This window comes from Crocodylus porosus, unplaced genomic scaffold (genome assembly GCF_001723895.1).
Source record: "Crocodylus porosus isolate Cpor-Errol unplaced genomic scaffold, CroPor_comp1, whole genome shotgun sequence".
NCBI lineage: Eukaryota > Metazoa > Chordata > Crocodylia > Crocodylidae > Crocodylus > Crocodylus porosus.
In genome coordinates, this window is record NW_017728928.1 from 4,025,596 (window position 1) to 4,049,421 (window position 23,826).

Below are 23,826 nucleotides of genomic sequence, written 5' to 3' on the forward strand. Positions count from 1 at the left end.
GGCTTTGCAGGCCTCCCATTAAAAACTTCAGGGCATCCGGACAGTTCCTAGGAGGCAGCCAGCAGATTTTGAATCAAGTGAATTCAATTGAGGAACTAACTAAAGTGATTCTGATTTTACTCCCCCTTTATCTTTGTCCCTCTCCCTTCCTTGTCACTAATTCCTCATGATACAGGAGAGAATCTGAGTTTCTGGGAAGCCTGTGAGGATCTGAAGTACGGAGACCAATCCAAGGTCAAAGAAAAAGCAGAAGAGATCTACAAGTGAGCATTTAGATACAGTGGTTTCCTAACACCTTCCTGAGACTTGTGACATCCTTGACATGCATTTGCCGTCCCCTATAAATAGTGCATTGCTGAGGACTTTCTGTGTGATCAGTCACAGGGCACAGATGTGTTATCGTCCTGCTGGTGAAGGAATCTCCTTTAGGTGAAAGAACAAATGTGCAGTAAAACTTTCTTCCCCTCTCAGCTCATGGGGTTGTTATAAGGAAGAGGGCCAGCCTTGTCAATGCAAGTACAAGAGTTGGGGCCAAAAGACCTGGGTTCTGCCCTAGATTCAGTCTATAACTTCCATTCTTATATTCTGCCTCGAGAAGGGTGACAAGACCGTCCAGACATTGCTGCCATTTAGCAAGGTTTAGTTAGTTAACACTTGTGTCCTGCTTTGCAAGCTGTGGATGAGAAACATTGCAGAGACGCCTAAGTCAGTGGGACATCTCATGTGGGTTTCAGTGGGCTTTGGACCAGGTCACAAAATATTGTCGTGACTCTTTATTATGATACGAAGGCACAGGATTTGCCTGTGAACACTGGGGTTGGACTTCATGAGTTCTCTGCTCATTAACACCGGTAGTGACTGGCTGTTTCTGATTTCAGACTCTTCCTGGCTCCAGGAGCGAGGCGCTGGATTAACATTGATGGCACGACCATGGGCATCACAGTCAAAGGTCTCAAGCACCCTCATCGCTATGTGTTGGATGCGGCTCAGACTCACATTTATATGCTGATGAAAAAGGTTTGTCATTTGTTTACAAGCCAGGAGGGATTACCTGTGCCTGGACATGTTTATGTGCTGCCTTTTCTGGCTCCCAAGTGACTTCTGTTTGACCGAAAATAACCTGCAGACTTGCATAAAGAAGGAACTGGTTTAAGCGAGTGTATTTGGGAGGGTTGTTGGGCTCCAGGGAGAGAACAGAGCTTTAGGTTCTGAGGGAGGGTGTCCTGAATGCAAATCCTGCCTCTAGCACTGAACCACTTTGTGGCCCTGGACAAATCACTTGACATTTCCATGGCTCCATTCCCTTCTGTAAAATGGAAAGGATAATCCTCTTTTACCTCTCAGCCCTGTTGTGGGACTTACGTAACCAGCTTGTGCAGCACTTTGAAATGTCACATGCTGGTTATCATTATTGTTTTTTCTAGCTGTGATATCCTTTAAAGTGCCACCTTATATTTCATTCTGTGTCTCACAGCAGGTCAGCACAGGGTGGCACACATAGTGTAGCCCTGCTGTTTTTCATCGATAATTGTGTAGCGTATCAGATGCAGTGATACCAGTGTGTGACCCTTGTATCAAGAACTTGGCACTGTATCTTGAAAATAAGCTGAGGAACTGTGTCAGCTCCCAGATAGATATAGTTAATGCATGGAGGATAATAGGTTTCCTAGGGCTACAGGAGTAAAAAAAAAAAATGCACTAGCTGAAACCCCTCCCTCCAGATCTAGAGAGCCGACTTTGGAAAAAGGGGCGTGTAAGCCAAATCTGCAGGTACAATAAAATAGCATGGGAGTCAACAGAACTCTGCTGATTTGCACCGACAAAGGAAATGGCCCAGCATTGACTCTTGTAGTCTAAATGACTTCATACTGTCATAACAGGGAGACTCTTCAGTCCTGAGTGAAACTCATCAAACTACTTTTGTTCTGATTTCTGCCTTGGGAAGTCTACCATAAGATGAAAGGCCACTGGTTTTAATAAATGTATTTGCCTGCAAGATACAAGTGAATTCTCTTGGGCTGCTGGGCGAGATTATCCATTTCCCAGCCTCACTGGCTCCTGAGCAGCTGTACTCGGAGATGATTTTAATTAGGGTGTTTGCAATCCATAACTACCAGTTTCCCTTTTTCCCCCCAGTAGGACTCTTATGGTCGCTATTTAAAGTCTCCGACCTACAAGGAGATGTTGGACAAGGCCATTGTGCCACAGCAGACAGTCAGAAAAAGGCAAGTGTAATGGGGTGTAATTGTGGGTTACATGCTTTCTGTTTTACCAAAGAGGCAAAGTGCCTGAGTCGCAGCAAAATTACTGTGATTTAGATATTTGCTTAATTAAAGTGGACTTTTCACAGAGAAGAAGCCTTGCTTAGAGGCTGATTACTTTGCTTGTTTGGGAGCCCTTTGGAAAGGGCTCATGTGCAATCAGAGCTTAGTTGGCAGTAGCAGCAATCCTTTTTGTTTACGGCGTGTGCTTGGGAAGGCTGTGATCCCTGATCTGCCCCTTTGTTTTCCCAGAAGGGCGCCACACACCAAGAAGGGGTAACAGGGTCTTGCCCACATCCCACCGTGCTTACAGAACAACTGTCATTTCCCTAGCCCAGTGCTGAGGTAGATGCTGACACCAAGAAATGCCAGACAAGTAGCATCTGATGCTCCCTGGTATCGCTGCAAAGGCTGACAAGAGGTCGAGGACACTGGGAGTCGGGTTCTGTGTGACTTTGCAGGTCAGGTTCAGCCATTGCACTGGGCTGTGCCAATTCTCCTGCTGGGACTAAAACCCAGAGGGTCCTGATTGAAGAGTCTTGCCCCTCCGTTCAGAGTCAAACCACTCACTATTTTTGGGGGCAAGAAGGAATTTTACCCCATGGCTAGCTTGGTTCAGACTGGGGGTTTCTGCCTTCCTTTGTAACAGGGGTCATTGCCCTCTTCCTTGGATTTTTTGAACCTATTTTAATAATCTTCGCAGCAGCTGGATGTTGGCCGCTCTGCCCCCTCCCCTGCTTTACCTGTGTCAGGTTGGGGTGTTTATGTCTTGTGGTTGTGTCAGGCTTGACTGTGTAGATTTGCTAAGAGGTTAGAGGATGGATTTGGATAGAGATGATCCTGCCTTAGGCAGGAGGTTGCACTAGATGAACTCTGGAGATCCTTTGCATATTTTTTGATCTCAGATCAGTTGGCAGAAGAGTTTTCATGGCCTTTGAAGACAGCTCAGTCCAATGCAGTTGCAGTGTCAGAGCCAGAAAGACAACGATTGCCCTCTGAAAGAGAGAGTGCCTCCACTCAGAAAGTGTGGAGGAGCTTTGCTTCCTGCACTCTCTGAGCCCTGCACCAAAGCCCACTGAAATCCAGGGAAACATTCCTACTTCAGTGGTTTTGGACCAGGTCCTTCCTGACGCCACAAGGCACAAGGTTTTTTCTCAGTGTCACCGAGGAGAAAAGACAGATCCCAGGTTCCCCAGACGTAAGCTAAGTTTGACACCCTGACAGCATCTCCTGTCTCGTCTACAGTGGTGGCACTGTCTGGTTGCTCACGTCCCTTGCTGTGCAGCAGCTTTCTGGTCCATGTGGGGTTCGTAGGTGCAGCTGTAATACAAGTTACTAATAATCAGGCAGGCTCTTTTCCCCCATGGGCAGATGTGGCCAGTCTCTGAGTGCCACAGCTGTATTTGTCAGACACTTCCAGGCTGCAGATCTGGAGAGGTTGCTTGTAACCCTGGCAGATGCATTCATGTTTTCACATAGCTGCTGGAGGGATGTAACATTCACACTTCAGAAAACATCTCGGGTACGCTGACAGGAAAACAGGCTAGTGCCTCACATCAAAGGCTGATTGTTTTATACGGGTTTCCATTGTGGCTGATCACGGTTCCATCATGGGAAGAGCAAAGGAAGTGGAGAGTGTGTCATCAAGGACATCAAAGCTGTTGCTTGAACTGCCAGGGAGGGCCATCCCGGCACAACATGCCTCACCAACAAACAGCGTGGAAGGAGGTGGCTCTAGGTTGCTGTAAGATGCAGCTTGTGGTGAGGGGGGTGCAGCCAGCAGCATGAGAGTAATTGCTGCTGTTGAAGTCAAACACCCAAAGGGGCAGGGTGAGGTCTGGATGAATGCTTTTTAAAAAAAACAATCTCTCCAATTATCTCCATCTGCTCAGGGCACAGACTCAGTGTTTAGGACATATGACCCCCGCTGATCCCACCAAGCTCCCTTTGAGATCTGTGGTTCAAGCTTGGGCCCAATATTAGCTAGGTACTGACCACTGTCATGGAAAGGGGTCTTTTGTTACTGTCCCATCTCTAGGACCCAGAACAAAGATGCCTTTCTGCTGCTGTCCACTTGGCAGCTGAGTTGCATGTCTCTGGCCCGATCTCATTGGGCTTGTTATCTTTTGAAATACGCAGGTTTCCATAAGCCACCAAATTCTGCATTTGTCTTTTTCCCGATCAGCACAGCACTTAGAGGTACAAGACCCTGTTACGTACCAGGGCCACATTTTCTCTCTCATTGTATCCCCTTGTCAGGCAGGCATTTTATCCCCATCTCAGAGGTTGGGTACAATCCCAGACAAGCACCATTTGGAAGTGCCTTTGAGACCCTTGGCTGAATGGTGCCAAGCAGCCTCCCTGCGTTTCATCTTGAAACACTTGGATGCCTATCTTGCTGGGATCATTTGTCCACTACAGACTGTCTGCCCTTTGGGCGGGGGGCTGGACCCGATGAGCTTGCAAGGTCCCTTCCAGCCCTGGTGTCTATGAAATCTTAGATTCTCAGCCTTGGTGCTGCCTGGTCGTGTACTAGCAGTCGCTGTGCCAGGCACCACATGCACACCTCATGCATAGCCTCAGGGATTTAATTGAACAGGGCTGTTTCTCTAATTGGTATTTCTGCTCTACCTGGGGGCCATCTGGATGCATGGGGGATTCGGCGCATGTGCCTGCTGCTCGGTGAATGACTGTGTTGCTTGATCTAGGAGGAAAAACAAATATGTATCCTGGGCACAAGGTGGAATGAAGCGTAACAGGGCGGTTATTGTTGGAGCGGGGCTGATGTGAAGAGCCAGATGCGTCTGTGGGTCTAGTGCTTCATTTCATTGCACAATTCAAGCCAGTGAATTCAGATTCAAGACAGACATTTTAAGTGAAAGGGACGTCCTGCCGTTATACAACCATTTTGCCTACATTGGCCAGATTCTTCCACTTGGTCATCGCAGTGTGCGAATGCCTCCGCGTATTTCCTTGGGACAATGCCCAAAGTAAAGTGCAAACTCGCAGTGAGGGAGGGTGGCAGAGTGGGGCCGTCCTGGATGAGAAGTGTGCTAAGTGGTCCCAACACAATTCAGAACGCCTGAAATTCAAGCTTGCAGGTGAAATCCAACCTGGGCCCACTTCTTTAACGTCTTTGGGCTGCCTTTGCCACAGAGAAGCCTTTCCCAGACAATTTTTTGTGCCTGAAAGTTTGCAATTAAAGAATTTTTTTATTTTTCTAATAAAAGATACCACTTCTACCATGACTTCTGATTGCTTTTCCCAGCCAAGTCACTTTTGTGACCATAGGTGATCCTGCATGCACTCATGACCAGGCTGCATGACGTATTTTGACCATGAACTCCTGGGGAGGTGTGAAGATGGGGTGGGAGGACACAGTAATGGGAAACCCCTGCTCAGCATATCACCAGTAGGTGAGCCACACTGGGCTCAGCAAGCCAGGTCACCAGCAGAAGGTCACTCCCAGGCACAGATCAAGGACTGGGGCTGGGGTCCCGTGTGGCCTCTGACAGAGCTCAGGGGAGTTGCTGTGCAGGAAGGGGCTTGGGTTGGGTTGCACTGAAATGTCTGCAGCAAGCACCCTGAGCATATTTTCTCCGAGTAGAGGAGACAGACACATCCTCTGCACTGAGCAGGTTACCTGGAGCTTGGAGAAGGTTTGGCGATGGGCTCTGTTCTCCTCAAGCTCGTCTCCTACCACCCCTGTAACTCCCTGCTTCTCTCTCTCTCTCTCTCCTCAGCTCCAATTTCTCATTCACGCGCCGTCAGCTCCGCTCCAGCCCCAGCCCTGTCATCCTGAGGCAGCTGGAGGAAGAGGCCAAAGCCCGAGAAGCAGCCACCGCTGTGGACATCACCCAGGTTATGAGCAAGCTGGATCGTAGGAACCAGCTCACACAGAAGCAGCCTGTTAAGTAGGCTCCAGATCCTGTAGGGCAGGATGCAGGAAAAAGACAAGGCGAGCCCAGGGCTGAGCTTCCTCTCCCCTACCTGAAGGTGTCAGTGCTGCTTTACCTTTCCAGACCCCTTTCTCCCCGTTGCCATGGCACCCACAGCAGTCGATGTCACTTTTCAGGCATGTTAGGCATGAAAGTGCTGCTGGAGTCAGGGAGCTGGCTGTGTGCATCCTGTGTCACGCGGACGGGCCCACGCTCCATGATTACCCCCCGTGCACCCTGATCCACAGGGCAGCAGTATTGTCCAGTTGCTCCAACTTGCCCCAGGTCCGGCTGTATTGCTCCAGCCACGCGTTGACAAATGTGTGCCAGTGCGCAAGGCAGAAGGGCCTCCTCCCACCCTGCTCCGAGAGGTTCAGGGGGGACTTCTAGCCAGAGCTGTGGATCAGGGACGGGTCTGAGCTGGGAGCACAGCAAGGTGCTGGCAGGGGGCATGGGTGCACTGGTCCTCCCTTCCAGGGGGTACGACTGTGGTCCATCTGCCAGAGCCCCTTGTCTAGCACCGAGCACCCTGCAGCCCCAGGAGACGGCAGCGTCTGCGCTGGGGAGCTGCAGTTGTGCTTGGCTGCAGGAGGGAGGAAGCTTCTAGCCTAAGCAATAAGATCAAGCCTTTTAAAAGGCACCAGGTGGTTTGCATTCCCAGTTCCCTGTAATGGCAGCTGGACCTCCCAATCCTGCAGGCATCCTGGGGCCCACAGCCCATGCAGGGGGTCAGTCCTTGTCCCTCTGTCACATGTTCATGTGATGAGTTCTGCCCAGGCCTTGTGAGAGCAGGTGTGTGGGTTTGGGAGACACAGCCAGGGCTGCAGGTCCCCTTTCTCTAACCCTGACTCACATTCATCTTGTCTTTTTCCTGCTCTGCTATTTCCTGTTGTTCTAAAAGAGCGAGTGGTAGTTTCCAGGCGTTATCTGGCTTGTAGCCCAGTGGTGTAGAAGCCGCCATGTTTGGGAGACATCGTTACTGATTTCAGCTTCTTGTAAAATAGCATAGTTTCACTTTCCTTTTCCCCCTGGGGACACGGAGAGGAGTTCAGATCTGAGCTACCCACTTCCTTGAGGCCTGTTGGGAAGCCCCTGGGGCTGAATGGTCAGTGGGATATGATGAGGTTCATTGAAAACCCTGGCCAGGGGAAGGTGAAAGAATTTATGGGAGGATGGGAAATGGACAGAGGCTGAGCTTGAATCCTTTCGGTCTTGCTCGTCCATCGCCCTCGCTGGAAGCGAGAAGCGGTCGGACCAGGAGGTAACTGAGAACAGGGTGGAGGATGCATAAAGGACTGCAGAAATGGACTTGCTTTTCTTCATCGGGGCATGAGTTTCAGCCATGAGGGATGGAGCCATGCCAGCTGCAGCCATTGTACAGCCACACAACTGACTGGGAGCCAGCACGGTCCAGCTCCCAGAGTCGCAGTGGCAGGGAGAGCAAAACAAAATCACAGGTTCGACTACTGTTTCTTAGGAGCATCATGCTGCAGCCCCAGCCAGCCAGGAAAACCCCTTGGAGGTGCACAGCAGAGACACAGGAGGTACCATGCAACAGTCCACAGGGGGACATGAGGGAGAGAAGTTAGGTACCATATATATATCCAGTGCTCCTGGTGGTTTATCACTTTGGGCTATATCTTGAGGTGCTTTCTCAAGGTACAAGGTGATGGGGATGGTGGTCCCCAGTCACCTTCATTCCATCTGGGGCTTTATATCTGCAAGGTGAAAGCAGGACCTAACATACTGGGCCTAGAGGGGGCCAACTTTACTGATCCCACTGAGCTGCAGATCCCTTGGCACTCAAGTGCTAAATCAGCCTAATGAACCCTGTCCTTGGAGGTAGAGTGCATTACCTCTGAAACCGTGCCAGAAAAGGCTAGGCTGAGATTTTTAAAGGAGCCCAAGAAAGAGGAACCCAAGTCCTGTGGATGTGCACTTGGCTCTTTTCAGATCCCTCGTACACACGTGCAAATAGTGCCAGGTTCCACTCGCACTTTAAACTGTTATACCACACTACTGCAGCCCTGGGATGGGGGTCCAAGCCCATAGCATCCTCTCCTGTGATGCCAGACCTAGGACTGTGCAGATCAGAACATGCTGCAGTTCAATATGTCGCAGACAGTTGAGAAATATCAGAGAACGGATCCAGGAACATCCAGGATTAGAATAAGAAAAAAAACCCACATTCTAGACGGATTATAAACCCTCATGTCTCAGGTCAGGAACCAGCCTGTAACTAACAGGGGACAGGTTGATTATTGCCTAATTGCCTCCTCAGTCAATTTTTGTGCCTGCCTTTGAAGCAGCGGGCCAGGATACAGGGTGAGAGCCCCCTGCCTTCACCCAGTCTGGTGATTCCTGGGAGCCCTTTTGGTGTCACTGAAGAATAAGAAGAGCTCCTCTTCTGATACCTCATTGCAGTGCTTGAGGTGTTCACGACTGGTGTCAGCGGCTGTTCATCTTGCCTAGAGGAGCTGAAGCAAAATAAGTAATGTGGCCTCTACTCTGATTTTAAGGCCTGCCAGGTAAGGCCCTGCTCCAGCACCTAAAGATGCTAATGCCAAAGCGCCTGTTGCCTTCAGCGGGGATGAAGCTCGATAGGAGCAGGATGAGGCTGTAAATCCTCGAAGTCAGGTTACGCTTGGAAGGATCAGTTCTATAAGGGGCTGAGAACAGTCAGCAGCCTTTAGTTTAAATGGTTATTGAGGGTGCTTAGCACTTGGCAGGCTTGGTCGAAGGCTATTTGAATCTCCCAAAAGCTAAATGAGACTAGTGAACATGGGAGATTTCCTGTCTCCTGGAGGGCACTGCTGTGGCACAAACAGCAGCAGTGACACAGGGTCCAAGAAATCTACCTGCTGCAATGTTTATTTGGTTTCTTGGTATGATTTTATTTCTCATCTCCATCAACTGTTTTTCCCACATTCGGCATAGTCCCTACCCTTGCATAGACATTGCTTCTCTTGGCTAATATCACTGACTCACATCAAAGCCAGTCCATGTAAATTGGAGTTTATATCGTATTAGTCCAGAAATTAATTGTTCTTGTTGGATTTCGGAGTGCTGCTTGGTTTTATTTCTCTGCCATCATTTCCATGCATTCCTTGCTTCTGCTCACCTGTCTAATAAAAATGAATGTAGAAAGTGAAAAAGAGCAGAGTGTTTGTCTTTCATTGCATTGTCTCTTTGCCATGCATGTATTTTTTTGGGAGTCGGGGCCATTACCTTTAATATTTTTGTTTAAATGTTGAGCTTATCTTTATTTCTGCTGGCACAGATTCATTTGGGAGTTTTTGGGGAAACCTAAGAGGTGTACTCTAAGATAACAACATAGGCACGTTATCTTCACAACCTTCTGATGAGCACGTGCTATAGGTTTCCTGCTGTGGAGGATGTGAGACTTAGGGACCCAGCTGAAAAAGCCTAATTCTTTAGCTCATGATGTAGCGGTGTGTGTTTCTAGCCCTGGAGTCTCTGGTTCTATCCTCAGTCTGTTGAGCAGTCATCACATCTGTATGCTCAAGTCAGATTTTAGCCTGGCTATGCCATCCATTGCCAAAATCAAGGTCCCAGCCTCACTATATGCTTTAATAACAAGATGTTATAGTTTTCCAAGATTCCTTGATTACAACTAACCTCTGTAATGAAATCAGCAAGTTGAATCCTTTGCAGTGGTCTGCCCGAGCTAAATCCAGCATTCACTGAAATCAATAGAAATTCTTCCATTGATACAAATGGATGATGAATTAGGGCCCAGCTACCCTCCTGATCCTGCTTCTGACCAATCTTTGGACATGCTTACAGGTAAACTAATTCTGTCTAGGTTGCAGCTCTTCTGGAGATGTGCAGGCTTTCAGGGAAGTAGTGATTTCCCAAAGGTGGGCTGATACTGATAGCTCCTCTGTCTGTGTACTTTACTGCTTCTTCCTGCTCACTCGTGAAGGGAGGTCTTTGACACTTACTGAACTCCCTGTTGCCACTGACAGTATCAGTATCAGCTCCTTCCCTCCTGCCAGGCTTGGCCCTGGCCTCTGACATGAAATGAGTTCCCCATCTATTCTTGCATTCCTGCCTGGGTGTTGTCCACACACTGGACAGAAGAAGTGTCAGGTTGTCCTCTGCAATTCCAGCTGCGCTTACAGGTGGCTGCATCAACCATCACCCATTTCCTTGGCAACCTGAGGCATTTAAGGCCAATGTGAGGGACTGGGGAGGATGGAAGTATGACAGAGAGTTGTTGGGGGCCATTCAAAACAAGAAGCAACTTTTCCAAAATGTCACTGAGACACATGGGAGAGGTCATGAAGGTGACTTCTGCTTGTCAGAAAGTCCTCTGAGCACCTCACACCACCCCAGCCAGAAAGGCAGAGAGCAGAATCCCTCTCATCTTCGCCTCTTGTGAAAAATGTTGCATTGCTGTCAGGGTGGCTGCAGTATTTGTCAGGGATTTGATGTTTTCCTCTCAGTCCCAAGCTCTTTTTTCCTTTGTTCTTCCAGGAGGTTCGTTTTCTATTTTTGTCCTCTTTCTCAGTCTTCCCTCTTCTGGGAGGGGTGTGTGTGTGTGTGTGTGTGTGTGTGTGTGTGTGTGTGTGTGTGTGTGTGTACACCCCCCCACAAGAGGGAAGACTGAGAAAGAGAGCAAACAAACAAACAAACAAAAATATATATATATATTCATACACACACAATAAGAACTACATGTTATCATATATATAGCTATCTAGATATCAATATCTAGATATCTAGCTATAGATATCTAGATCTATATATATAGCTAGATCTAGCTACAACTACATGTTATCATATATATAGATCTAGCTATAGATCTCTCTCTATATATAAATATATCTATATATACATAGATAGATAGATCTATCGATATATAGATATATATGATGATAACCTGTAGTTCTTATTGTTGAGGAGTTGAGGAGCCCAGCATGGGCAACCAGCCAGAACAAAACCACATATCTGCCTCTTGCCTCTGTCCCTGAAGTGGGGCAGTGAGGAAGGCACTGTCCTTTCCCCAGTGCACAGCTCCTCTGAAGAGAGCACTGTTGTATCCCTGGGAAAAAAGAGAATTCAGTTTTGTAGTGAAGAAAAGCTGGCAGCTCTCCTGCGCTGCAAGCATCAGCTGACCAGGAGACACAATTGGCGACACAGACTATAGTCAACCTGTTTGAACAGTATTGCAGCCATCTCTACTCCTACGGGAGGCAGCACGGAGCAGCAGGATAGGAATCTGCTGGAGAGCAGGGCTCTCTCCTGGACAAGTCTCTTCTGTGCTTCATTTTTGCCTGAAGAGAAGATGAAGGTCTCCCCCTGCATCCTGCACAAAAGGCTTAGTGATCTCAGGATGAAAAGACAGCTTAGGCCCCACAGCTGACTCTGAGAGACAGACCTCCAGGCAAATGCACTTTGGAGCCATCAGACCCATTTGCAAATCTGATCTCTGCAACTGGGACCGGTCTTCTTACCGAGGAGCTCACATTTCAAAGTCTGGGTCTGGATTGCTCCCAGCTTGCGATATTTGCTCAGATTATTACTGATGGCCTTCAAATGCAAGTTCAGATCCTGGTCCAACTGGACCCAGAGCCCTGGGGCCCTTTGTATTGAGTTCAAGCCCATGTCTTGCAGGGATCTGAGCCCTTACTTTCCCAAGGCAGTAAGATCTAGCCTCTGCTGTGTGAGGACTGCAGTAGTTTGGCCTAGCTGCTGTCATCTTTTCTTTGTCCTGTTCTTTCTCCTCCTCTCTCTTTTTTTCTGGGTTATTTCTCCTACCTGTTACCTGTCTCTCCACATTTTGCCTGTATTTTTGCTTTTTGTGCCCCAAAGACATCATGGATTCTCTCACTGGCTACCTGCTGTTCAGGCAGGGGGACTTTCTGGAACTGAGTCCTGTGTGCTCCTCGGTTGAGAGACCAGTTAGCTGCTGTTAGACCAGAGGAGATCAGTTTAGATGAGTAATGCATGCTTTAGTCCTCATGTCAGACAGTTACTTTTCCCTTACAGGCTGCCTCCTTTCCCTCCCTATGTTGGAATATTGTAGCCTAAATATTCATCAGCCTGACCAGAGCACCAGCTGCAAGCCATAAACCTGTTTTGCTATCCAAGCATTTGCTTACTGGAGAGCTCTTAATATTCATCCTCATGTATATGACATAGTAAACATGCATAGGGGTGAATCAGTGCCAGACAGATAGCATGTCCCTGCTGCAATTCATCCAGCAACACCCACAATACTATATACATCTCATACAGGGAGGGCAGGTCTCTTAGACGTAAGAACGCAAGCCTCTGAAGTTGAGCAAGTTCGTACTAGAGCCTTTATCCCGTCTTGGGGCTAGTCCGTGAGGGCACTATCACAAACACAATCTACCTACCTAGCTAGCTAGGATCTTACACCTCTCATTTCTATAACTTACTAGCACCAGTATGGTATACAGTCCAAAGGGCTTCCAGTCTCGGAGGGGATTATTTCCAGTTGGGAGCCAGACAGAGGAGTCAGAGTCTCAGGGGTCTGTGTCCTGTGACTCGCCGGCTGCTTTTCCTGATCTAAAGTGTCTCCTTTTCTTCCCTGCAGTTGTGTCAGTTCACAGCTCCAGTCCCTCACCTGGCTGTGTACACCGGTACCCGTGCTCCTCCATCACCATCAAATCCATCCCCCTCCTGCCTCGTCCCAACTAACCTTCCTCTCCAATCCCCCGGACACGTCGCTCTGCCAAACAGCACTGTCTGCCCCTCACCCATTAGCGTAGCTCTAGAAAGTGCCCCCGGCTTGGAAACCAGGTGGGAAACCAACGGGTGCAACTCGAGCCACTTCCCTTCCATCACGGAGAGCACCGAGATCTCCACAGACTCTGAATCGGGCCCTTGCAACAGCCAGGTGCCTGGGCATGCGGACACCAAGGTGCCTCCCAAAGCCCGGATGAGCTTGTCCTTCAGCAGGTTCTTGAAACGGGGATGTTTGAACTCGCCGGTGTTTGCGACTCTCTCACCAAAGTGCCCGGCAGTGCCTCACGGGAAGGTCCAGCCCCTGGATGACCTGGAACAGCAACTGCAGCAGACCTCCAAGAGAGTGGCCAAGTAAGTATCCCTGCACCGTGCTCCTCTGGGCAGCCGGGCAGCCGGGGGGGGACCCTCTGATGCTGGTCTCTGCATGCGGGCGCTGGGCCCCTCGTGCCGTTATCCTCCTCGGTGCTTAATTGTGGAGCAGCAATGCCTCCAAGAGCACAGAACGGGGCAGACAGGGATGCGGCCACGTGTCTCTGTGTCATGGCAGCTCTCGACCCATACGGGGCCACGAGTAACAGATGTACGCGAGTCTGCTCTGAACTCGCACCGACGGCCAGAGACCGCGCCGAACCGTCGCAGAGGGGTGGCTCCGAGCCCCGCGCATCGCTATGTTCAGCACGGGGATAAAGCGAGGCCTGCGAGCTTTGCTTCTCACCAGGGCGTGAGGAAAAAGCCTGAGAGGTCTGCAGCAAGGGCAGCTAGCCCAGGACCTGAGGAAGGGCTTCATTTCCTGTCGCATTCGCTGCGGCGTTTTGAGATTTTTGCCCTCCTCAGGTAGCCCAGCCCCACCTGACAGCCACTTCCCCCGGCTCTGCCTGCGCCGGTGCACAAAACACCCGGCTTCCTCTGTGGGCCCGGAGCCAGCCCCCCCACGCCACAGCAAGGAAATAAGTGGCGAGCAGCCCCCTCCCCGCAGCCGCGCAGGCTGGGAGCTAAGTAACAGGCCGCACCTGTGGCCCCGGCACCTTCTCCTCAGCTTTGCACCTGAGGCGGAGCTACGGGAAGGACGGTGCCAGCTCTGCGAGGGGGTTGTGCCTCTCCTGCGTGTGGGGCTCGCGCTCAGCCCTGGTTTCACGCCATTTTGACGATCGCGTCCCCTCAGTGCCTGGCTCGCGGCGGCGCCGAAGCGCTTGTCCCCACAGCTGGTAGGTGAGAGCCCGGGCGCCTCCGGGGAGCAGGGCCGGCGGCGGTGGCTGGGGACCTTCCCAGCCTGCGCTAGGCTCAGGCCTGAACCCAAAGACGGGGGCTCTGGCTGGGGCTCACTCTGCGGCAAATACAGATGCATGGGGGCTCCCCTCTGCCAACGGGGGCTTTGATGGCTCATGTATTCGCCTGTTCTCGTGTGGACCGGACAAGTTCAAGTCCTGCCACGGCCCAGCCCTGCAAGCGAGGAAGGGCAAACCCTGGCCCGGGATGACACCTCTGCAGCCATGGTGATACCAGCAGAGCTCTCCGGCCTGGGCTGGGCCGCGCTCGATTGATTCACGAGCCTTTCCTCCCCTTGCCCTTGTCTCAGCGTCCCTCCTGCCCACGACACAGGTCACCTCTTGCTCCGCAGGAAGGATGCTGTAGCGGCCTGGGGTTAGGACGTGGGGTTCGACGCTCTCCGCGGCGATTCTAGTGCGACCATGGAGAGTCCTCTCTGTGCCCCAGTTTCCCTGCTGGGAAAGGGGGTGCTAGCATTTCCCACTTCTCAGGAAGATTGTGATCCCTCGCCCTGCACACTTAGCCAAGAGTTGGGGCCTTTCTAGTTTGGGGAGAGAGCGATTGCACAATTCAAGTACTTCTTTGATGCCTTCCGTTTACAAACAACGGACGCGCGATCCGGTCGTCCTCAATGCAGCGGGAATGACGAGCCGCCAGCTGTTTCCTTGCTCGTGGTTTCCAAGCTGTGTCGCCAGTCCGCCCTGTCCGTGCCCCTTCCCAGCCATGCACACAGCTGTTTCTCTTCCGCTTCCCGATGCCTTGCACCCTTGCCCAGACAGGGCTGCTGACCATTTCTGTGCCCCAGCTCTTGCCTATGCAGTCCATCTCCAGCAAACCTCCTCAGCTGAACATCGTTAGCTTCTCTGAGGGCCTTGCCTGGGCAATAGGCCTCCTTTCAGCTCTCAGCAAACAGGCACCTAATCAGCATTTTATTTTGCCTGAACGAAGGCAACATGAACTTCCTCCAGGTCAGTGGTTGAGGGCAGCTGTTAACATTTTCTAGTATCACAACCTGCATCTGAATGCCTTTACTGATGGGGGCTTTTGAGTACCTGGGAGAGACCTAGAGATCTGCATCCAGCAGTGGTAGGAGTGAGGGAGACCATCTGAATGCTTCCTAGAAGACTGAATCCTTGCTCCAAACTCCTCAAATTCAGGTCTTTCTGATCTTGTGCATCTCCTGGCAAGAAGAAGCAAGGGAGAGGCCCACAAAGGATTGGTTTTTTTGTGGTTTTGTGGTTTGTTTGTTTGTTTTGGGGGGGTTGTAGTTTAATGGAAAATTACACATTGTGAGCTTGTTCCTTTTATGTGCTATCTGTTTTCAGTCACCCCCTTTTCAAATGATGGCTTGGAGTATTGGCTCCAGCACTTTATTTGCATCTGCTGATCAGCAACTTAGCCATTCAGGAGAAGAAAGGGCAGTGTTACTGGAAAGATACAGCACTAATAATTGGGGGTTTTGAGAGGGAGGGGATTTTTTGGATTTTTTTTTTGTTTTTTCCTATGAATAAAGTACCACAAGTAAAGATGGTAAGTTTATATCAGAGTAGAGTGGCCTTGAATGTCTAAATATGCTTGTATATAACTTTGGTTCCAAAACTAGAAAGGGACTTTCCCTAGAGCAGGTTCAGATATGGCCCAAGTTAATGAGCAAGAAAGTGGTAACAAGGTGGCTGGGACCTTGGGAAATGATTGCAAAAGTTCCACTATTTTCAGCCAAAATATCATTAAACACAGTTTCTGAGCCAGGAGATTTTGGTCTGGAAGTTCCACCTCTCTGAATCCCCTGGGCAAGTTCTGGTTTGTCCTATAGCCAAAAAGTAATCCAGATGCGACCATCACCTCTTTTGGTCCATCTTTGCTACCAGGTAAGTAAATAAGTCCACATTGCAAAATCAGAGTGACAAGTTTTAAGACCTCTTAACCCATCTGGTTGGGGCCTGAGGAGTTTGGGGAAGTGCTGCACAGCAGATTTTTTTTTTCCTTCTTCAAAGGGGTTGGTGTGCACACTTTCTTTACTGTCTGTGTGGGCTTGTGCCTCTGAGTTTTTTTTACTTTGAGCTTTGGGGCTGGAGTGATAGAAAGACTCAAAGCCAAACTCCATGCTGCGCATTCGCTGTCTCAGAGAGCACTTCAAAAAGTGCCTTACGCGTGACAAGTTTTCATTTTGCAACACAGCTTCTTCCAGATAAAAACGGATGTTCCTTTGGAGAGCAGAATCTATCCAATAGACTCTGAGGAGGAAGAGGAGGACTGCCACCGAGTTAGCAAGGACTCCGCAAAGGAGGTTATCTGCCCTTGGGAGACCCTTACAGAAGAAGGAAAGGCTGGATAACAAGCAGCCCTTGAGGCAGCCAAGATGTGACCTACTTATAAATGGATGTTTTTTTCCAGACCTTGACTCTGCAAGGTTCACCACATACGGTTCAATACAAGAACCATGCTGTTCAAGAAGTGCATTAAAGATATTCTTCAGCATCAAGGAAGCTGAAACCACACCAGTTATGAATAATGGACCCATTACCCTGTATGTAACTCAAGAATTGTGTGCATCTCTAGACCTATATTCCTTCATATCCTTTGAAATTTAGACCCAACTCTCACTGGCATCTTGACAAATGAACCTTATTTATTACCTTTTAGGGGATGCAAATACATCCTAAGAGATGGTCTATCATGCATAGTTAGTTGTCTTGTCCTGAGGTGATGTTGCATTTCATACAACACAGCTGGAACGTAGACCTCTTGCAGGCATCTCAGAGACTGGCATTCAGACTTCAAACACCTCCAAAGTCTGGGCGTCTTTGGATCCAGGGTTTGGGCTCAGGCCCATCTCAGGTTCTTATTAATAATTATCTATTTTAGGTCCATTTAAACTGGAGACAGGCGATGGCTAGGGGATATGTGCCCATGCAGATGTTTGAAACTTACACCAGTAAGGTCTACGGTGGCATAACCCGATAGCTGACAACAACCGCAACTTCCACAGAAGACAAACCACAAGGGGAATAGCTAAGGCAGCACTGCACAGCTGTCAGGAAGGGTCTGGAAACCCTGGATCCAACAGCCCCCTAACCATTTTGGAAGATCAAATTTCCTGGCTTTGGCCCATTCACAGTTGAAATGGATATACTGACCCAAACTGTATCCCTATCATGAATGTCCTGAGTGTCACTTTCCAGGTATTCATAGGTTGTTCGGGGCCTTGCAGACCATCAGGTCCAGCCCCCAAGTATGGTGTCACTGCATTGACACTATGATTCCCTCCTTGTTTGCTTCAAACGTGTTGATTACGCAGAGGGGCTGCCTACATGTGGCTAACTTTGGGTGTTTTGTAAATTGGCCACGTGGCCTGTGACTAGCTATTTTACTGTTGTTTTTGTATGTTCTAAATGTATGTGGAAATGTGCTCGCCCTAAGTGGAAATGGTTGATTCTGCTGATTCCTCCTGCTGCATTTGAAATCCTGGATGGTAAAGCTGCTGTCTGCACTGTATTTAGTTGAACTCAACACAGCTTGTCGCACTGGCTGCAGCAAATTAAGTTCTGCCTTTAAGTCCTTTAGTTGATCAACCCACCCTACAACATTCAAGTCTAGAGTATGAGTTGTGCCCTCTTCCTCCCTTTCCTCTACTGCAAGCTCTGATTCTTCTGTCTGTTCCAGCAAAACAGGTTAGAGAGGACAACTGGGGCCTATCATTTAAATATTAATTGCCCCCTACCAGTCTGTCTCCTTGCCCTGTGCACTCTCTAACCACTGTGCACTGGATTTCACCCGTCTCTGGTTTTGCATGCTCTCCTGCTGCCCAGATTTAAGGCAGCTTGCCTGTTTTCTGGCAAGGCTGAGGACAGTTTTGGGGTGTTTTTGCCCTGGAACAACACTTCTTCAGGATTAACACCAGGCTTGGATGATCTACCACAGAAATACTCAGCCTCCAGCCCTGAAATCTTCTTAATATAGGGGTGGGCAAAATGGTGGATCCAGCCGGACTCCATTTCCCAACAGCCCCTGCCCGTGTGGCTGGGGCCGGTTTCCAGGGAGCCCCAGCAGCAGCTGCAGTGATAGAATGAGGCCAGGGTTGCCATGGAGACCAGCCCCAGCCGCACTGGCAGAGTGCAGAGCTGCTCCAGAGCCCAGCTGGGATTTTGTGGCAGCGATAACATGATCCAGAGTCACGATCTGCAGCCTGCATGCCCTAGGCAGGGACATGCAGGCAGCAGATCATGGCTCTGCCCTGGCTCCTTGCAGTGGTGACAGCATAGTCTAGAGCCGGGGCAGAGCCACGATCCGGTGCCTGCACACCCCTGCCAGAGCCTGCAAGTTGCAGATCACAGCTCTGGACCATGCTGTCACCATCACAAGACCCCAGCCTGGCCCCAGAGCAGCTCCCCACCCTGCCACATGCTCTGCAAACAGGGGCAGCACTAGGGGGGAGCTATAGCCACCCCAAAATTGCCCATACCCACCCTCCCAGCAGCACCACTGCCTGCCCTGCACAGATGGCTGCAGCTGAGCCCACCCCACTTCTGCCTGCAGCACAGCCCCCCTCAAGCTCCCACGAGGAAGAAGTTGGTGCCGCTGCTGACTGCCAGTGTGGCTAGGGCTGGTCTTCATGGAAACCCCAGCCCCGCTATCACAGCCTGGCTGCTTCTGGGGTCTCCATGGAAACTGGCCCCAGCCACACAAGCAGGGGCTGCTGGGAAATGCGGGCCAGATCCAGCCCATGGGCCAGACTTTGCCACCCTTGCCTTAGCAGCAATCCAGGACCTGTGAAGCCTGCAGGTCTGACCCAACCCCTATGTGTTCTTCTGGGGGCAGTAGTTTTGCAGCTTTCCCTAGTCTACTGGCTCATGTAATTTGGTAGGGAGGGAAGGAACCAGGAGTGTTTCCCATATGGATGGGAATATTACCAGGACCCCTCCTAGCAGAGATAGGAGATGATTTCCTCAGAAACCCATGTTCTCATGCCGTGATATCTGGATCTTAAAATTGTCTTGATGAGGGGTTGCATTCGTAGTTGATGAGCAGGTCTTGTAGCACCGCCTGCTGCAGGATGTGATGCCATGGCCAGGGACTCCACGTGGTGACCAAGCATCTTGTTAGGACAAGATTATTATTCCAGGATGGCCAAAAACTAGGCGTTGCCCCCAAGACCACAAGATTTGCTTGAGAATCCCAAATCCTTAGGGTTCCTTGTCTTAGCTACAGGGGCCTCTGACCTGTACGGCTTCACGTTTTTCCAGCTCTTTATAGCAGCCAGGAGAACCAGGAACTGGTTTTAGTCACTGGAAGCCAAGGTTCGTAGCTCATAAGACTTCTGGAACAGGAGCTGTCAGAAAGACCACAGGTATCACAAGACTCATGATAACAGGAGTTGTCAGGACTGCTGTTCTGTTACAGTGTGAGTAACTGCAGGTGTCCAGGGGAGGCGTGGAATGTGCTCTGTGCTCCATCTGTGCTCTGCTGGCCCATATTCCCTTGCAGGAGGCTCCCAGCAGGCCCTCTCATCTGTTCGAAGATGCCCTAGGCTGAGCAGAGAATTGGGGAGCTATAATTGGTGTCATGAGTCCCCTTCTTCTTGCCTTTTCCTCTTTTTTTGCAGTTCAGTTTGATGTTTGGAAAAGTTTTTCTTCTGGAACCTCCCCGTGGCAGGAGGTTCCAAATTCTAGCACAAGCCTTGCTATTCATTCACAAGTTTTCACTGAGCAATTTGCTCCTGCTTTGGGGAGCCTGAAGAATCTGAGCAAATGGGCAATCTTTCCTGCCTGCACCAGCGTGGCGTTTTGTTTCCAACGGGCCCCCAAGGAAATCTGCCCAACCCTAGTAGGAAGAGGGAGAATCTCCCCCTGATCATTTTCCCTTATATTTTTTTTTCTCTTTTAAAGAGCTGCTGCCCTCTGCTGGGATCTTGCTTCAGTGCACCTACCTACCCAGGCAGCGTGGCCTGTTCTGTAATGTTCAGCAATCAATTTAAACTGATGCTGACTTGTAAGACTGTGTACATGTGCATGCAAGAGGAAAAGAGAGGGGGTGGAACAGTGAGTACCTATGCAACACTGATTTCAGTCCTAAATTGTCCTACAGTCCCCAGCCTTTGTGGCCCGGGCTCAGACAAAGGACAGTAATCATATTTCTAGTTGTATCCAGAAGGCTATGGAAAGGGTTAATAATTCCCCTTCTTTGGGGTAGTTTTCCCCAACTCACATGCACTTGACTAATTCCTGATCTCTTGAGTGAACGTTACATCCCACTGCACGTACTGTTTGCTGTTGCAGGTTGAGTTGAACTCTCGCTAAAGGTGCACAGCTAGAGCAAGGCATTACTGCCTAGCCCCTATTTCAGTGGCACAGTTCCCATTCCGATGTTTAACTGAAGTCAGAAAGGAGGGGTGACTTCTTCTGCTGAGAATTTACATCCCTGGATCTTGTGAGATGTCAGCAAATGAGGAGAGGAAAGAGGGGAGGAACCCACTGGTGCATTTCCTTCATTAAATACCATGCTTTGAAGCATGACGGTTGAAAGCTCCCTTGCCATTGCATTCTTGCAGGTACTCTTGCAGGAGATGATGTTTACATTCCTATCAGTTTTTAAGTATCTTCTTATGGCACAGCATCAACTGCTTGTCTCCCTAAACTCTTGCAGCAGTGAGTTCACAAGATTTGTGATTCAGTACATACAAAATGTATTCCTTTATTGTCTCTCAATTGAACTGAGTATAAACAGCTCTTTATGGTGACTTACTGCTGTGATAGTGAGTCTTTCTGGTGCTCTCATGTGGTTCTTTGCCTCTCTCTTCTGCTTTTATACTGTCTCCTGGAGGGGAGTTGGTGAACAAGGTAGCCATCCCCACAATTTTTGCCTTCTTCAAGACCATTCCACACTGAAGGCCACTATATCTGTGGCTGAGAGAGACGAGGAAAGGATGATGCCTTCTTCAGGCCTAATCAGCAACTACCCATATGCCTTTATACCTGGGTAATGGAAAACCGTAAGTGCCCACTAAGATGTTCCAGCTTTAATAGGTATAGAAAGATTCACTGAGATATGAGGGAAATAATATTTCTGTCTCTAGTCCAAAGCATCTCTTAGCTCCTCTGGGCTGCCCTGTGTAGACATTAAGACCCAAGTAAAAGGCAGATTGGTTGCACCAATGTGCAACTCTGCTAGTGCTAAGCCAGCAACAACACAGCTTGCACCTCATAAGGTGCCCATGCAAAGCAGACAGATGACCTTTAGATTGCTAGATAAAAGATTGTGCGTAGCTCATCCAGAAAGAGGATCTAATGTTTTATGACATGGTTATACCCAACTCTGACCTCCTTCTGAAAATGTACCCTTTTATTGTCTTCTCCCGAAGGGCAGAGCACATTGACTGCTTCTTCTGTACAAATGTCAAGCCACGGGTAATATCTTCCAATGTTTGTTTTATCCTGGAATGTGTAATACAATTCAGACCACTCCTTGCTGTTAGTGCTCAGTCAAATGACCTGTTTTGTCTGCTCTGGGAATGCTGCTGGGCTTGGCCTGTGTTTTGAACAGAGACAACTCTCACTCTAAAATAAAATATTCCAGAATCAGCGGGCTTTTTCTTTTTTGTAAGAGAAAAACTGAGTTTTCTTCTCTACCCATCTACTTACTGGGCTGCGATGTGGTCAGTCAGCAACATGCTCCTATTGCCTACCATGAGAAATGTGACATAATGCACACTACCTATGCCACCAGCTACTCAGCAGTGTTTAAGCAGTGGTAATATCTAATTCAGTGCACACAATTTTAGGAGGACTTTTGTAGTAAATAAGAATTGGGTAATATTTCTATAAAGAGGCAGGGGTCCTTTTAGCAGGCCTCCAGGTCTTCTACTGCAGAAGTCACAGGGCTGAACAGAACAGTGGTGTATATAGCTAGGGCCTGTATGTTTATATGTGGGAATTAAAAAAAATACCCATTTGGACCTCATAGTGTCTGTTTGTGTGGTTTTCTCATCTCTTCGAAGTTCTTTGCAGTAGCTGGATGCAATGGCTGTAGGCTTTGGACAGCAGCACGTGTACTGGATCTCTCAGGTGGAGCTATCTGAACAAGGACTTGATGACTTGTTGAACAACGAATTTGACCTCATGATTCTGCATTAGCGTGAAAGGGGAGGTTGGTCGCTGATGCATAATGTCCATGCTAGAGACGGAAAGTTACCACCCTCCTGCGGGCCTTCAGTGACCCGTGTGCAGTTGTTCTAGTTCCTATAGGATGTGCCACAAGCGTGCTATTGGCAATCTCTGCGCCAAGGCCAGACTGGGGTTGCAGATTGCGTGGACCTCCTGGTGTCTTGAGATCTGAGTCATAGTGGAGGAAAAGCAGAAGTTCGGCCTGATGCTGCTGAAGTTACAGCTGCCTTGTGCCCCAAGAGCAAAATCCATCTCGATCTACAGCACTTGAGTCCTCATTATAGAGTGTAAGTGGGACTAAAGTGGTACATGGGCATCACGTTTGCCCCTTACACCCAAAGAGAAGCCTGTAAATGCCTAGAGCTGGCACATGTAAAGAGCCAAGAAATTTCTTGTTCAGCACTGCAAAACTAACATGCTAACAGCAATCAGCTCTAGGGTACAGGCTCCCATCACAGGTCAGAGCATTTTCAGGACCTGCTTAGTCGTTCCTCTGGAGGCCTCAGATCCCTGGGTAGCTCAGAGAAGTGCTGCTATCATATGCTTTGCAAGCACACTGACATCTGATGATATTCCTCCCCCCTTTCCTCCCCGGTTGGAGGCTCGACGTGCTGGAGTCTTTCAGCTCTTGCAGTTCAAATCCCCTTGCTGTGCAGTAGCCCATTTAAAGCTGCCTGGAGTCACCTGAAGGAATTAGCTCACTGCAGCAACTTAGACATCCAAAGTACTCTGATAATGTGAAGGATGTGTAAGGTTAATGACTGGAAAAAGTGATCACTCCCCATGGGCAGTTTCTCAAAAAGTCCCCTGCTGTTTGGCTGACAGAAGAAAGAAGAAACCAGCAGCAGCAGAGAAGATCCTCTGCCCTACATGAGTAGGACTCTGTCACACCGGCCTCCTTGTTGAAGGGGTGGGTGGCTGGAGGAAGACTTCTTTTCACAGTTCAGCGCGGGGAACGAAATCAGCCCCCTGCCTTTTTGATTCTATTCCTGTTTGCTTCTGCTTTGAGACGTGAACATCTGTTCACATCTCGCAGGAAATGTTTATTGCTACAGTACTGCTTTGACTCTTAACAGACCCTGGAAAAGCTTCCATTCTCCTGGTTATGATTGTCAGGAACCATGTAGCGGGGGAGCTGTAATGGAAAAGTTTGTAACAAATTCCCACGTGGGGGACAAGATACTTGATTAACTGCGTGACTTGCACTGAGTCCGTCACTGGCAAAGAAGTTCCAGGTGGCACAAAGAATGGCTAAAGTTCCCGGGCTGGATTTATCCAGGGTGGAGTTTATTTATTTCTGACTTGAGCCTTGGCCTGAAGTTCAGACTGACCCCAGATTTCTGGAACCGGCATGCCTGAGGGATGCCAATGAAAGGAGACCAGGCTTGACACGCCAAGAGGCTGCAATCCTCTGTTTGTCTACATTGGGCACTATCGGGACAAACTCTAAGGGTGCCTTGCCAA

General features: G+C 49.3%; 1 protein-coding gene across 2 annotated transcripts in view; it reads left to right on the top strand.

Annotated features, from left to right (window-relative positions):
* RGS9 (regulator of G-protein signaling 9) overlaps positions 1-17,636 on the top strand; it is a 53,690-nt gene extending 36,054 nt beyond the window's left edge. Inside the window, exons 14-19 of one of the 2 annotated variants that reach the window (XM_019542360.1) lie at positions 176-263; positions 879-1,017; positions 2,140-2,225; positions 6,005-6,122; positions 12,786-13,288; positions 16,382-17,636. In XM_019542360.1, coding sequence (XP_019397905.1) covers positions 176-263; positions 879-1,017; positions 2,140-2,225; positions 6,005-6,122; positions 12,786-13,288; positions 16,382-16,538 — 1,091 coding nt within the window. In that variant the 3' untranslated portion in view covers positions 16,539-17,636. Of the gene's footprint in view, positions 1-175; positions 264-878; positions 1,018-2,136; positions 2,226-6,004; positions 6,123-12,785; positions 13,289-16,381 lie in introns of those variants that run through there. The other variant, XM_019542361.1, reaches the window with a different exon arrangement.
* The last annotated feature ends 6,190 nt before the right edge of the window (positions 17,637-23,826 follow it).